The sequence below is a fragment of the Punica granatum genome, chromosome 8, assembly GCF_007655135.1.
Source record: "Punica granatum isolate Tunisia-2019 chromosome 8, ASM765513v2, whole genome shotgun sequence".
NCBI lineage: Eukaryota > Viridiplantae > Streptophyta > Magnoliopsida > Myrtales > Lythraceae > Punica > Punica granatum.
In genome coordinates, this window is record NC_045134.1 from 3,162,190 (window position 1) to 3,178,145 (window position 15,956).

The window sequence follows — 15,956 nt, forward strand, 5'->3', positions numbered from 1 at the left end:
ACCTCCAATAAAATAAAAAAGTGAAGTCCATAAACACTCGAGTAAACTCTTTTAGATTCGATAAACTCCAAGAGTCCATCGAATGTACTTTCTTGTTGAAAGATAGAAAAAACATATCAGAGTTCACTAAAACATATCAGAGTTCCATTAGCACATTTTATAATTTCAAAATCGAAAAGAGAAGAATGCCCCGGTTCTTTCCTTTTTAGTTTAGTTCTTCGCAAGTCTCATCCCTTCCTACTATTGGAAAAAGAAAAGATCTTCCTCCTTTCCAAGTGTTTTGTTCTCACATATTTTTTTAATCATATGTAAAGCTCAATTGACGTCGATTTTTTTTTTTTTGAATACTAGTAGTAGTAGTTTTATATGGAGTTGAAATTTAGTTGGTTTAAAGTGTGTTTAAAATTTTCTCCTTCTTTTTTGTAAAGTATACGTATAATGGTGTATATATATGGTTATGATACCTAGAGTTGCATGGTTTTATACGTTTTACGAGTTTATGAATCGAGTTTATAAACTTCCTATAAAATCCACGTAAGACTCTCAAATTTAACAACCTTGTTATTCGTATGTTCTCAAGCAAACGCACGAATTATGAGATCAAAACTATTCCATTCATATTTATGAATGAGCTTGCTTTTCTAGCCCTTCTCCTAAAGTTTATTGTGACCTAATATTGATGGATTTGTTGTGATTGTTATTAGAGTAGGTCAGGAAAAGAAAAAACAACGGGTACCGGAAGCATGTTGCCTGATTAGGACATAATACTCACGCTTTTCCGATTCAAGGCGGTGCCATATGTTTCGTCTTCTCGAGCCAACTGCCCCATAGAGAAATATGAGATCCTATCATGACACAGCCAGTGAAAAACAGATGTTCTATATTGAGTCTACTTCAGACAAATCAATGATAATATTTCCACGGGCCAGACTTCCATAACTATGATCAATTGGCATGTTTTGAGTCTTGACACGGGGTCCAGCTTCGCTTTCCATGGTGTCTAATTCGGAAACTGATTCCGCCCAAGTTTGTAAGAATGGACTAGGCATGATCTCCATGTCATGTGGCGTTCTTTTCCTTCACAAGCCATACAGGTAGAGGTCTATTAGTATTTTCACATATGTGGCCACAAAACTCACCATCACATTAATTTCCATGGAAAAAAATTCTGAATAGTCTTGTGGAAAAAACAATTATGAGGGCCAAACCAGTCCCTTCATCTTCATTTCAGTCTTCATTTTTTTTTTGGTCCGATTATGAGGTGTTATTATCCTATAAGCTGAGATTAATCATTGCTCAGATGTCGTCTTGACCCTGGCCACGAGGTATCTCTTGTGGATCTCATCCCCTGCACTGCAAATAAAGTCTTAGAATACATGTACCAACTACATCACATCTCGTTATTTTTCAATCTTATATAATGTAATGAGCTTTATCAGAAACAGTGTTCATCATAATATCATATTATCTTTAATTATGAGCACTAAGATTGGATGTTGCCTTTAAGCATCCAAAGCCAACCATTGGCCATAGGCAAGAGAACATGAATTTAATTACTTTGCCTTTTCAAACATGGAAGAGTGATGGAGTGGGAGAAGGATTTGGTGCTTGGGAATAAGCATTTCTTCCTCTCTTCTCCCCTTGATTTCCATAAAGAACACACTGGTAATTGTGATTAGTTGGGATCAGGTTCCCAAAATCAAAATTCCCATTACCCTTTATCTATCAACTTATTGATTCCCAAGTTCTCAATCCTTATTTTCGCCATCTCCTCCGATAATCTTCGAGAATATCTGAAGGTACACACGATGTAGTGGATATAACCATTTACATTTCAGAATTCATGTAAGGCTCGTCTTTATGCTCCGTACATGTTTTGTGCAATCTGATCGCTCCAATTCTAAAGTAGTTCTGTTTGGTTTCCGGCTTGCGATGATTACGAATTGAAAAGATATCCCAAGCAAAGCTCCTCAAAACAGCCTATTTTTAGACTGTTTCAGCTTCTTCTCATAAAGGCTTTAGAAAGCTCCTCTGTTCACCATTTCCGTTCCCCTGTTCTCAGGTTTCCCTCTTCAGTGATCTCCCAACCTTTCTTTGATCTTGTGGAAGACGCAGCAGAGCTTCAAGAAATTCTCATGGCGTCCATGGCAGAGCTGTAAGTACCTCCAAGTCCAAGCAGAAGGCACTGCAAGCTGCAGACTCCACCTGTCACAATAGCTCATCAAGAACAACTGAAACTGAAGAGCGTACCAGGGTCTGAGTTTGATCATTTCTCGACAGACATGAATTTCCTCCTCTCCATCTCCTTCGTGGTCCGATTCTGCACCGACGAGCATGAGCCGTCCTGCACCGGGGAATTGACCGGGCGGTTCTTGCATTGATTAGCTCCCGGTACGAATCATTCATCAGGTTTGTCCTGTACATATTGGGTTGTTATTCTTTCTCCTGCGGATTTAAATGGCGACGTTACCTTTTGCTCACCGTCCGCATCGGCTACTGCTCGATACTGGATCGAACCCACCACCGGAGGTTCACGGCGACAGGCCACGCGGCCATTATGGCAACGAGGCCAGCTTCGACTCGAATATGGTGATCATCCTCGCAGCACTTCTCTGCGCCTTGATCTGCGCCCTGGGGTTGAACTCGATCGTCCGTTGCGCCCTCAGGTGCAGCCGCAGGTTCAGTCTTGAAACCAGTGATCGAGCCACTGCCCGAATGACAGCTACGGGGCTGAAGAAGAGTGCCCTCCGCCGCATCCCCGTGTCAGTGCACCGAACCGGCCTAGGCATCCCTGCAGCAGCAACCGCGACGGACTGCCCAATCTGCCTTGGGGAGTTTGAGGATGGAGAGAAGGTCCGGGTCCTGCCCAGGTGCCACCACAGGTTCCACATCGGGTGCATCGACACTTGGCTAGTCTCGCACTCCTCCTGCCCTACCTGCCGCCAATCCGTCCTCGAGCATGCCCCGCCACCAATCGTTTCTGATGCCACGGTAAACCCGTTAACAGAAATTCCAGTAACTGCAGAATCCGAGTTGGGCTGATGATCAAGCGTGACAGGTGATTGATTGATCAGTTTTTATTTGAGAATCCGAAGGAATTTTTCACATATCTTTCCGGACAAGATCGTGTATTAAAACCTTACTGGAACAGTACCAGCAGAGCAATGTATAAATTACGTTTTCAGCTTTCACCTGCAATGCTGTTGATGGCAATGTTGAATGTCTATGAGGATATCTATTTCTTCTGGGGAAAATGTTGATTGCTTTATGTCTTCAAGGTTTTCAACGACAACAAATTGTATAGAATGTTTTTTTTCAGAAGTTGTTCATGGCATATATAGTCTTGATTCATCGAAATGTTTTGCATTAGGATCGGACCGATTGGTTCGGGGATTTTTCCATTATCAGACATTATCCATCGTAATCAAGAACTTTCTACTTCAAGGAAGAATCAGTTGAATTGTCAATTTTTATAGGGTTTGAGAGATATCTATTTAGCAATCATCCAAATTTTCCCTGTAATCTGCCATTTTTTGTTAGTTGGCTCTCAAGTCGAATTTGAGACGATGATCATCGAGTTATGAAGAAATTACTATATCAATCGAGAGACCAAGTCCACTGACACTTCCTCCTCTTACCAAATCCGCCCATCATAGGAACCGTCACAGCCTTCCTTAATTTCCTGCCTGATTTGGTGGAAACTCCTATCTTATTTCACGGTTACGGTACCTGAAGCCTCATCATCGTCCCCCGCTCCAAATGGCGTCGACGGGAAACATATAGCCATGGAGTACGGTAGAATTTTCCGTGATTTGATGGGCGTAACAACTCAAGGAATCATCAATTGCTGGGGCTCACAAGGAAAGAATGGAATCAAATTAAGGAAGTCTTGCCAATTTCCTGGTGGGGTCTTCTCGGCCCACAGCTTAGGAATTTCACCATCGCACCTGTCTGGTTTGTGTCTTCGACAAAGCATAATAATTTGTCAGCATTTTGGTCCACATCCTTTCCATAGCCATAATTGATCTGTATATATCTTTCTTTTCAAGATTTTTCCTTGATTCGCAAGATTGCGGGAGAGAATATATGTGTCTCCTATGTCGTTATGGATAATCTCAACTCACAATCGGTTTCGGAAGCAGTTTTATTCCCGTATAAAACTTCATTCCCTTTGTAAACTTTAGGTCTAATCCAATTCAAGATACTTCGCATATTTCACATTTCAATATATATATATATATTCTAATCGACGTGCACTCTTACATCAGTAATAGCTCTACTATCCTTACACCGTAATGAGTATTGGGATACAAGACGTGCTAAATAAATCATATAACTACACATAAAGCGATTTCTGCAGTAATTTTGAGCCACATGGGCACGTAGGATATAATATGCATGAAAGGGGAGAGTACAAAACAAAACCTCCAACTTAAGATAAAATTGGAGTATATGGTGATCCCGTTTCCACACATACGATCGTTTGGGACAATATGACCTATCACTAGTAGGAATGGATTGGACGATTTGCCAAATGAGACAAGAATTAAACATCGTACATTGACGCATGTACAGTTGGACGTACAGATGAGACTGATATATATGATCGGACACATAATTTTTGTCCTTGCAATTTTTCATGCAATTTGGAGAACCTTATCACCAAAGTGGCTAATTAAAAAAGCCAAAAGGAATCTGAATACCATCGCGTATGCAATGATTCCTAAGTGGGGGAATAATTTGAATCAAGAACCTTATAGAAATGTCATGAGACTGCTTGATGGGCCTAATAAGAGACGATCAAGAGAGTTCAACTGGGTAGTATATGTGACCAGAGGAGGAGAAGAGGACGAAGAAGGAACCCCGGCCCACTAAGAATGAAGATGAAAAGGAAAACAGTAACAACAGGAAGTCATGGCAGCCGGGGCCTCACGACCGGAATACAACTCGTCGGGGGCAAGGGCCGTCCTAGTGACCCGAAACACCAAACCAATGCACGGAGCAAAGCGCCCATACTACAGCGATGTGCCCCCGAGGAGTTGATCACCCTGGCAGAGAGGAAGGGCACAGGACGCAAATGAATCATCCGCCCATTGCCCCCTGGTTGGACCGTGTATATGCTGCACATCTTTCACTTATATATTTGGTGATGAGTGCGTCTCAAAAATGAGAAAGAAGAGGTGGAATCGTACCTCCTACAGGCATGATCCCCAAGAACTGGAAATAATCTCATTCATTACATCATTATGTATTATGAACAGTGGATAACAATAATTATTGAAATAAAAAAAAATGCAAAATTCGTGTTTTATCTATTGGTGCTTAATGATCGTAAATTTTTCACACATCTTTGTAATTTGAATTTTACATAACCTACAGAATGTTTCATCTATCAATTGAACTTTCAATAATAATAATTATTTTTTAAGAAAAAAATTATTTTTTCAATAATTTACCGAGGGAAGAATTCCTCAGTAAATTAAAAAGTATGAATTTTTTAATAAAAAGTTAAAAAAATAAAATATCAAATGAGAAAATTAATATTTGTTTTACAATAATAATTGTAGAGATATATATCACATATAAATTATATTTCTTGAAGAGAATATTATCTTGTAAGTTAAATATAAAATTAATTTAATTTAGGATTGAAAGTATCATATATTTATAGTAACTATGAAATTAATTAATTTGAATATTTAAAATTTTGAGTTTTTGAAAAAATATATATAAATATAATGTTTACGCTTGGAGCGCATAAACATTATAATTAAGATTATATTTACCCTCAGAGTGCGAGTCATAAATAGATGCATTTTATAATTACTTAACATTTTCATATTGTACATGAAAAGTTAAATAAAAAAAAGAGAATGAATGAAAAAAATAGTATTAGAAGTAAAACTTCAAAATAAATAGTAGTGGAAAGCATGTTCGAACACGTAAGGGAGAGTTTATAAAATTCTCAATTATGTTACTTTAAAATCTATTTAGATAGGTCAAGTAAACGATGTGGTTATGTTCAATTAAATATCACGTGCATTATACATATAAATAATGTTGAATTTATTATTAAATGTATATATTATCAATGCAAATTTGTTAATATTACAAGTTTTTGGTTTTTTTTAAATGAAAATGTAAAGACAAGTCATACAAATATAACTAAGTGTGGAGAAATAACAAGAATAATGCTCGTAGCTCAACGGTTAAGGAAATGGCACGAGGGATGGGCAGATGGGGGTGCGAGGTCTTGGGTTTGAAACTTCAAAAATGCAAGAAAAATATGAGAGAGATGGGAGGTGATAGGAGAAAGAGGAATAAATCCCTCGGTAATGAAAATCTGTCATTTTTTTTTGGATTTACCAAGGGATCCGCTCCTCGGTAATCCCAGTATTCTTAATAGTGTAAATGAAGTAAATAGATGTGTGTATGTGATTAAAAACACGAATGAATTAGAATTTTTCTAAATACATTGAACATATAAAAGTGGCTAGATTCATTGAAAGGATAGAGCACAACATTTAAATATGTCTAAATTCATAGAAAGTGTAAACTTGAAATAATGAAAAATCAAGACACGCTTCATTTGTTGAGCTTTGCATTTTAATGATGATATTGTTGGGAATTGGTGTATGCCCTAGATGCAATCTATCATCAGTTCTGTAATATGACATGTATTTCATTATATTACGAGGCATATCTGTTATTGTGTAAATTGCGCTAAATATGATTTTACACAATAATGTCCTTGGAATAGTAGGTTCAATAGGCATCAAGTGTGACTTGATTGTGAGATCCTATAATTACTGAACATTATTCCTAAATGTCCATAGTCAAAGTATTATCGTTAATTAGGACAACGATAATACGGTTAGATTAGTGTAAGTGTTGATTGATGATCAAATCTCATAGGTCATGGATATGGAGATATCAAATCACACCACATGTATACATTAAGAGTAATGTGTATAGGACTGATCCGCCATGAGATTGCTACATGGGTTGTTACGTGACTGTCATTAGCATATCTCAAAGTGACTATAGTGTAATGGTCCTTTGACTTGAGGTCACCATAGATTCCTACATGTAATGTCATATACTTTGATACTGTCAAACGCCACTGTAACAGGATGGTTATAAAGACAGTTATTGGGTATACCACAGAGCATGGAGAGGAATGTGAGTGATCAAGATAGGATTTGTCCCTCCTACGAAACGGGAGCGATATCTCACGGCCACTTGGTGGTTAAGTCTAAAAGTGTATGCATACCCAAATGAGTCGATATAATGATATCGAGCTCATTTGTTCTGATAGACTTACCCGGTAAACCAAGAAAAAGAGATATTGAGCCATACAAGGATGTCATCGACCATGCCTTGGGCTCAATAGAGATATAGAGGACAAAGGGATTATATTACACGGTAATGGAGGTCACAAGGTTCGTCGAGAAATTGACTTTCCGATTACTTGAGTAACATTGATGCATTGCTAGATGCCACTCACTGTTTGTAATATTGAAATAGAGATTTTGATATTACTGTCAACGTAATTGGGAACCTACAGGGTCACACACTACGACTAAATTGACGAGATATTTTGAAACAATAAAATCATCTAATAAAGATTAGATGATTTATGGTGCGACTAATTAATCGGATATTTAATGAGATTAAATTTGTCGATTAATTAGACTCGATTTATTAAATTAAATGATGCCATTTACCTAGACACATGGGCCATACATATGTCTACATTTATACATACACATGGGCTAATTAAATGATGCCATTTACCTAGACACATGTCATGTAGGGAGCCCATGTAATTCTAATCCCACATCGGTGGGATTTGAATTTTCTTCCCTTCCTGTTTGTTATATAAAGGGTACAGAATATATATATATATATATAGATGAGATATATATGTATGCATGTGTTTGTGTACGTTTACATACACAAATATATAAGATATACATGTATGTATATAAATGGGCATAATTGAGTTGAATTGTTCAACTCATTAGGTCCAATTAAGTCTAATAAATTTCGAGAGTCGCACCAGTGTTTCTTTCGAGTGTTGGTCGCTAGCACCGCCGATCTCGAAGACTCGTCGACAAAGTCGGTGTGGATTCCAGTAGAGGCGTCACGCGTGGGACGCTCGGTCGACAACTTTAAATATTCCAGGTACGTTTTTATTTACTCTTATTCTTCTAGTAGGTCTTGGAATTAGTTTCACGGGTAGGAAATTTTGAATTTCTGTTCCTTTTTCGCTTCCGTTGCGCCCCGTGGAACTAGCAGATAATAACAACAACAACAACAATAATAGATGATACATACGAGGCTTTCGTCGGAAAGGAAAGAATTTGAAGGGACCGGTAATTTGGACATAATAAAAATATTAGAAACATGTCATGTCACTCCTTTTATTTAGAGAAATTAGGGAAGTATCGATATGTGATAAACTGATATAAAGTTTTTACAAAGAGTGTGGGTATTATAAGGAAAGTCCTTAAAAGTTTATTTTTAAGAATTCTCCAAGAAATAGGAAGACGTAAGAAAATTTTTTTATTTAACAAGAATCTTATTATATTAAAATTAAAAAATTTCTTACAAAATAATGCACCACCTCATCAAAAGAAAAAGTTTCTTACAATTTAATAAGTATTCAAAAAATAACAAGTTTATTGTTGAACTACAAATTTCTTGTTAAACAAAATATTTCTTATTATTTAATAAGAATCGATTATGAGTGAGGTTGATGAGCCTAGTACAATAAAATGAAAATCCTAAAATAGCTAATAAATTGATAAAAGTAGTCTCACAATGGATATCAAACCTGAAATCCCTTGGTTACTAAGTGAAGATATGCGTCACTACGCTATACCCCTTTGATTTTAATAAGAAAACTTACCAACAAATTTCTCATAGTTTCTCACTAAAAGTATCTAAATAATATAAATTCATTCACAATATAAGATTAATGAATGATATTTTGTGAATTTTTATTTGTAACACCTGCAACTTACATGTCTAAAAATCTAGTAAGATTATATTATTGAATTTTTTTTTTTAGTTACGAGGAAGGCCCATAGGTATAGTATAATGAAATAAAAATTTCAATAGCTAATAAATGAGCACGGATAGTCTCACTGAGTATTGAACCTAGAACCTCTTTATTACCACATAGGGGACGCATCACTAGGCTACACCCTCTTTTTTTTGTGTGAATCCTGATATCCGGAAGCCTAATTGGTCCCGACTATTTCAATCGAGTCGGACCACTAAGGGATAAAGCTCTTCCAACGCGAATTTGCTTCATTTACAAGACTCGAATATGAGATTTTGCTTAAGGAAAACAAGCGTCGAACCGCTATTAGTCATAACTAATCCAGTCAAGTCGAGTTAGGCCACTAAGGGGTAAAAATCCCTTAGCGCGAATTTACTCCATTTTCAAGACTCGAATCCGAGACCTTATTTAAGGAAAACAAACGTCAAACTGCTTAGATCAACTCAGGTTGGTGGGTCACACCCTCTTTTGATATTGGTGAAACATTTCAACTTAATTGTAATATGAGCAATGAAGTTACTAAAGTATTGTTTGAAGCTAGTATATATGAAAGGAAAGTACATCAATGGCCGGGGTATTTTCACAACCTACATCGCTAGAACATTCGATGAGTTGTTTTTGGTACCAAAAACACACCCAATCACATATTTATGGCTCTAATATTAGACCCCACAAAAAAAGAAAAAGAGAGAACTCTATGAAGTATAGGGCTTCTGAGTAGGATCCGCAGAAGAACATGATATCCCTACGCACGTCTTCTCACCGAGACCTTTCTCAATGGTGGTCGTCTGTTTAGGCTGACCGCTGATTTTCTTACTAGTGATGGGTTTCACGGGAATCCCCTTACATCTGATGGTCGTGATTCATCGGAGGACTCAGTATTTTAGCAAGAGAATCAACTGAAATTCGACCCGAATGTCCTGAAGTGGGCTGGGCTAGCTCTTGCAGAAGATCATAAAGCAGCCCGAAAATAACGCGTCTAGGGCCGTGAGAATAGATCCGGTGAGGTTGGGTTCTTTGTCTTCAGCTCAGCCCATTAATGACTCCAGCGGCCCAGACTTGGAGAAGAATACCAAAAAAAAAAAAAGTGGAGCGGAATGACGGCGCTGACGTGGCAATCCTAGTCCTACGTGGAAAGACAACCGATCTCATTGGCCTGAGTTTGCCTAAAGTGTGTGGCGGCTCACAATCAGCATGCAACAAAAGCGTGTCGCCGCGTGCTTTTCTCATCCAGCCATTGGGAACCCGCCACGTCACGTCAAATCGTTTTCTATGCTGTGTCTCACTCTTGGAAAACAACATTGGGCTGTGATCTGGTGCCCACGCGCTCACGTTAAATCCCACGGTTTGAGATCGGACGGTCAGTGTAGGTCAACGCAGTCCCCGGCCATCAGAACGTACGGTTCAGATTGGAGCAGGCACCTCAAACGCTATACACGTGAGGTCGGAGGGGTTCAGCCCCGTGCGGGATTGAGTTCTTGCACGTTCCGCATCATCTTCTCCTCGTGGTCCTCCTGACTGGACCGGGGAGCGATCCGGTGCTGCACATTAACAAGCACTCGCTGCAACAGCCAATAGAATGTTAGAAAGCTCTTACAATTCACGTATTTCTCATCTCGACTAGGTTTGAAAGACTTCTTTTTGCGTCGAGTCAACTGATATTTGATTCCATCATAATCTACATCGATCCGATAAAAAATGTTTGTCCTCTTTTCTATTATGATGAGGATTTTCTAAATTCATATTATCAGTGAACCGTAGTAGGTCAACAGTAATCACGGGCATGAAATCTAAACACGAATAAATCTGTTTAGGATAACTCACAAGTCAAGCCTATTAGCAAGGTAATTTGCATAAAGTCCTTGTGAAGATAGACGGATCTCTACGATATAGTAGCACAAAGGTGAGTGCGTCATCATTGATCTGACGGCTCTCGGCAGTGGGTTGCACCGAAATTTAATGCATCCGTCCGTATGCAAACACTCTCCCCGGATTATCGTACTGGCTGCAGCTTCTTCGTATCCGACCTACAACCGAGAGAAGCTGAGACAAGGAACCTCTGCAATTTAAGCAACTTGAATGACTGTTGGGATTGATTCGTTTTTCATATGGGTCATCTATAAATCTTCCTAACAAATTCCACATCGATTTGAAATTTCAATCCGATCTTTAAAAAATCACTCTTTCCCACCAATCTTGACCGAATCCCAAATCCCAATTCTCCCCCCCTATATAATTTTCAGGAAACGCTCCTCTGACCCACCAAACCCATAGAAGAAGTCCGGGGATCTGCTCGCCGGAGCAGTTTCTCCGACCAAGAGCCGGATTCCGGGGTACCCTTTTCGCCTTCTGCCAGGAACCGATGGCGTCTGTCGGGATTCGCTACGGCGTCGGAGGGTCCTCGTGCTCGCTCCGCCGCGACGTAGGCCCTGCTACTGGCCGGGAGAGGCCCTCTTCTCTGGTGATATCCAATCACTCCAGATCGCATGCCGGTAACGGGGCCATCTCGATTTCGAGGGATCCCAGGAGGAACGACCCGAAGTTCCCGGGTTCTTGGATCGAGGGAGGGGGAGACGGCGATAGCGAATCCCGGGCGGTCGCTAATCGGAGGATGGATGAGTGGATGACTACCTCAGTGTCGGAGATAGTGAAGAAACTCCCCGAGGCCCCGCTGTTCGTGCAGGTGCGCGAGAGAGACCAGGGTGGCGGCAGACGGTTTTTCGATTTGAAGGTGGAGAAGGAGGTTGGGGCGGGTCACTGGGATGCTGTGAGGGCCGAGTGGGAGAAAGGGGAGACCTCATTGCCTGAAGGTGTGATCTTTGTGGAAGAATTAGTAGATAACGAAGAGAAATCGGACGATGTTCGAATCGATGACGACGGTGAGAGAATCAACCAGATTTGGGGGATCATCGTGCAGGGGAAGGGGGCCAACTGCGGTGTGCCAGCATGCTACTTGCTGAAGACGACTCGGGTCTCGTCGGGGTTGGGATTCTGCGCGGTGCACTTCTTCTTGACAAGGGTGAAGAACTTCCGGGAAAAGGCGAAGACGCAGCTGGACAAATGCTGGCTGGTGCGGTAGGGAGATGAGATGAGATCATTTCATTCTTTCAGACGGTTGTAAACTGCTGATGGACAAGAAAGTTTGGACCTCCGATGAAATTCATTCTTCGATCAAGTGTTGTTATGATAATGATTCTAATGGCTCATCATGTATAGGATTGCTCTTTGGAAGAATTAATTGCAAAGTGGTTTTACATTGATTGATTCTTTCCTTTTCTCTCCATCGAGTTTTTTTTTTTTTTGGGGGGGTTGCATTCTCTGTTTCCGGAAAGAGTTGCCGATCAGGGCTGTTGAACTCCTGTTTTTTTAAACAGAACGATGTAGCTGTTCCATGAGAATTCATGGAAGATTTCCGACTGTTTGCGGTATAAGTACTGTCACAAAACCCCGTTGTCAAAGAAAGTTTGACCTTCGATGAAGTTTGTTTGTCGATCAAACATTATTAATGATATCAAATGCAATTCTTGCGACCCAGAATCCTGTGAAGAGGCAGAAATTGAATAATGAGAAAAGATCGTGAGAGTTTTACTTCTAATGCCGAAAAAATCACCTCCTTGTGGGGAAGTGTATCCCTAACCTTGGATGAAACAAAGGAGGATCTTCCTAAGCCCAAATCAGGATCAAAGTTTATTGATCGCTATGCCTTGAAGGTTTCGCGTGCAAGTTTTAGGGTGACGGTCTTAGCTGGTTTTAGTTCGAAGCTCGCTCTTGCTCAAAAGGATATCTGAGAATCACATGAGCAGGTAAGGTTTACTTGTTGAATTCGATGAGGAAAAGAGAGTAATTCTCATTAAGCTTTGAACGTGTGATTCTGGTTTGGAACTTTATTCATTTGAATTTATTCATATTATTTTTGTTTTGAAGGTTTGTAATGCATATACCAGTATCGAGAACGAACCAACACCCAGTTCACATAGAACAGAGTAAAGAATCTGCACAAGAATTTATCGCAAAAATCACTGGAACAGTTCTTGGATCCACGAAGTATGCCGATTGTTAAGATGAAACTCAAGTATGTAGTCACAGCTTAGCCGTATCTTCTTTCACTTCCTCCTTGTCAGATTTACGAGGCCTGCCTCTTTTATCACATAAAAATGCACGCACGCGGACTAAAATCTCTTATGCAGAGGAGGCATTGGCTTTGCGGAAGAAGTCTGTTGAATCAGTTCTATTGAACTTTGTCACCCCTTCCGTACTTCTGATGGCATTTAGTTTTCGAGTTGAATAAGTGATTTAACTCAATTTGATTTTACGAAGTGATTGTAAATATCGATAAATATATTAATGTATGAGAATACATATGTATGTACATATAGATGGGAAAGTATATGCAAAATTTATTATTAAAAAATTAATTATAAAAAATAGATAGAAAAATTATTATTAAAAAATTGATTATAAAAAAAATGATTAAGAAAAAATATGAGTGGAAAATTATTATTAAATAGTAGAAAAAAACAAAATTATGAATTATTTCATTGTTGAATATGGAGAAAAATAGACTTAAATTAAGTTGAGTAAAATTATCATTTAAAAAACAAAGAAAGCCCAGATTCCCACGAGCTTGAAATCTCAGGTTCCAAATGGTTCTCCTTTGGTTCGAAAAGAAATCTTTGAGTTCTGGTTAACTAGCATTTCCGAGAATCTCATGATCAACCCTCCATACAGGAAGTGATACTAGTTAGATCGAATCACTTTCTTGCCTCTTGGGATATTGAAACAGAAGCGGATTAACATTCAGCAATATGCTACTGTCGTAATCCTTCGTCTTCTGCTTACTTTGATGCATCATGAAAATCTTATCAAGTAAAAGGATGGGAGTCGCACACTTTTCTTGTGAAAGGTTTCAAAATATGCCCTCGAACTGGAGCTTGTGTATCGGAGCTGGCAATAAGCAAATGCGTCTCCTCGAGGCAGCTGTTCGAAATTAGTAAGCCTCCACTATTCATGTCTCGTAGAGTTCGTTGAATCTTGATACTACGCATGGTTAACGAGTTCGTTGAATCTTGTTTATTATATACAGCATGCGGACGGGGGACCCTGCTGAGAAGTCCTTGAGCATTGCCCAAGCTCAACTTCTGCGAGCTTAGATGGGATCACAATGGCCACCTTCCGATTACTTCTTAAACGGTGATGAGAGTGACAAGTCTCTCGATGCTATGAGCCTGGGAGAACTGGAACGAAATAGTGTGCAATTCCCGAACGACAAGTGTTTGTCTTTGAATGAGTTACACCGCGTGCAAGGAAAGATAGCTTCGTTATTTAATTGTTGAACAATTACTTATCCTATATCCAGATCTTATTTTCGAGTTGTTTTGTTCTACCAATCTTTTATACTGAAATTTGTGTGACTGGTATTATAGGGTCTGCTGCAAGTGAAAAATAGAAGCCTTGAAGAACATCCGAATTCTCCGGTAACTCAAGAAACAGCTATGCCTTTAGCTTCTCCAAGAAAGAGGAAAACGAAATGTGTGTTAAGGGCCAATGACGAAGCTTGTCCAATTTGCCAAGAGGAACTGAGCATGCAAAAGATGGTTTTTCAGTGTGGGCAAGTTACTTGCTATAAATGTGAGCCTCTCTTTTGGTCACTATCATAGAAGAAACCAAGGAAAATAAATGAAAAATTTACGTATGTGCTTCTTGCATATATACACTACTTGTCCGCGATACATTTAATTTGCGAATATTGATTTTACCAATGAGAAAAGATAAGCCATCTATTTTTGGTGGGTTACATAACTTGCAAGGTGATGATGCAAATAAAGTTTCAATCATTGTCAAAGGTTCTTATAGAACAAAGGCATTGCTCAAACCAAGTCAGTGCTCTGAGTCTGAGTTACATTGTCCTTCTCTCGGCAACGATGACAACAGCAGTGGGAATGACGGCAATGATGACAATAGGGAGGCATCGAGGATGACGGCGACAACACTTGGAATTTCAACTGAGAAAGTTCTTAAGCGGTAAAGTTGTCAATTCCCTTGCTTTTATAGGAAAGTTGCTATTTATAGTCAAATGCGAAAGCTTGTCCCCTTGCATTGGGTCTTAATTCCGTTTGTGGGCTGGGTCATTGGGCTTAGATTCCGTTGTGGGTCATTGGGCCCGGTTGCAGGGCCAGTTTCATAACCCGGTCCGTATCACTAGGCACGGACGAAACTGTTCTGTGTCGATATTGAAGCCTCCTCCAACTTGCCCGTCGGAGCAATACACCGCGAGTCGACAATGGTATCGAGCCAGTGGGCTACTGGTCGCAACACAAATCAGTTTGAACTGCGCAGATGTGGAAGGATTGAAGGTGAATGTCGCCCCAAGAACATTAGTGTTGGCAACGGGGACGATTGGGATCGTCGGCGCCCTCCCTCCGATTGGGGTCGTCGGCGCCCTCTCCCGACTGGGGTCGTTGTCGCCCTCTATGACCTCGATTCTGTCCAAATTAACGGAAAATTTGACTCCGTGTTAGAGTTATTATACAATCGAAAGTTTGTGCACTTTTAGGTTAAGAAAACAAGTTCGTACTAGAATTATTAAAATGTGAAAAATTTATGCATTTTTTTTTGTTATTAACCCTTAATTGCACCATAAAATTTTCCTTCATTATGGTATTGAAATCAACATTGTGATGACCTTAATTTGGGTATACACCCATAGTTCCTAATATGGGCTTTCCATGTATAGATTTTACAATGGAACACCAATTTGTGTTCCATGATGGAACATAAATTTTAGCTATTAGATCTTATCAACTTTTGATCTCATCTATCCATTATTTATATATATATTTTGCCACAGTATATCTAGTCTTTTACATTTTCATTTCACAATTTTCGC

General features: G+C 39.4%; 2 protein-coding genes across 4 annotated transcripts; both read left to right on the top strand.

The window, feature by feature from the left end:
- The first annotated feature begins 1,306 nt into the window (after window positions 1-1,306).
- LOC116189474 (RING-H2 finger protein ATL74-like) lies at window positions 1,307-3,277 on the top strand. Of its 3 annotated transcripts, none has more exons than XM_031519150.1 (2): window positions 1,307-1,325; window positions 2,063-3,277. In XM_031519150.1, the coding sequence occupies exon 2, from the start codon at window positions 2,458-2,460 to the stop codon at window positions 3,040-3,042; it is 585 nt and encodes a 194-aa protein (XP_031375010.1). In that variant the 5' UTR covers window positions 1,307-1,325; window positions 2,063-2,457; the 3' UTR covers window positions 3,043-3,277. The 3 variants fall into 3 exon arrangements, with proteins under 3 accessions (XP_031375010.1, XP_031375009.1, XP_031375008.1); XM_031519149.1 differs by lacking the exon at window positions 1,307-1,325 and adding an exon at window positions 1,502-1,845; XM_031519148.1 differs by lacking the exon at window positions 1,307-1,325 and adding an exon at window positions 1,502-1,799.
- A 7,855-nt stretch (window positions 3,278-11,132) lies between these two features.
- On the top strand, window positions 11,133-12,510 carry LOC116189366. Its single transcript, XM_031519007.1, has one exon. The coding sequence runs from the start codon at window positions 11,433-11,435 to the stop codon at window positions 12,147-12,149; it is 717 nt and encodes a 238-aa protein (XP_031374867.1). The 5' UTR covers window positions 11,133-11,432; the 3' UTR covers window positions 12,150-12,510.
- The last annotated feature ends 3,446 nt before the right edge of the window (window positions 12,511-15,956 follow it).

What these genes read in the sequence shown, in the direction of transcription:
- LOC116189366 (XM_031519007.1), top strand. Translation starts at nt 11,433, where the DNA reads ATGGCGTCTGTCGGGATTCGCTACGGCGTCGGAGGGTCCTCGTGCTCG.
- LOC116189474 (XM_031519150.1), top strand. Translation starts at nt 2,458, where the DNA reads ATGGCGACGTTACCTTTTGCTCACCGTCCGCATCGGCTACTGCTCGAT.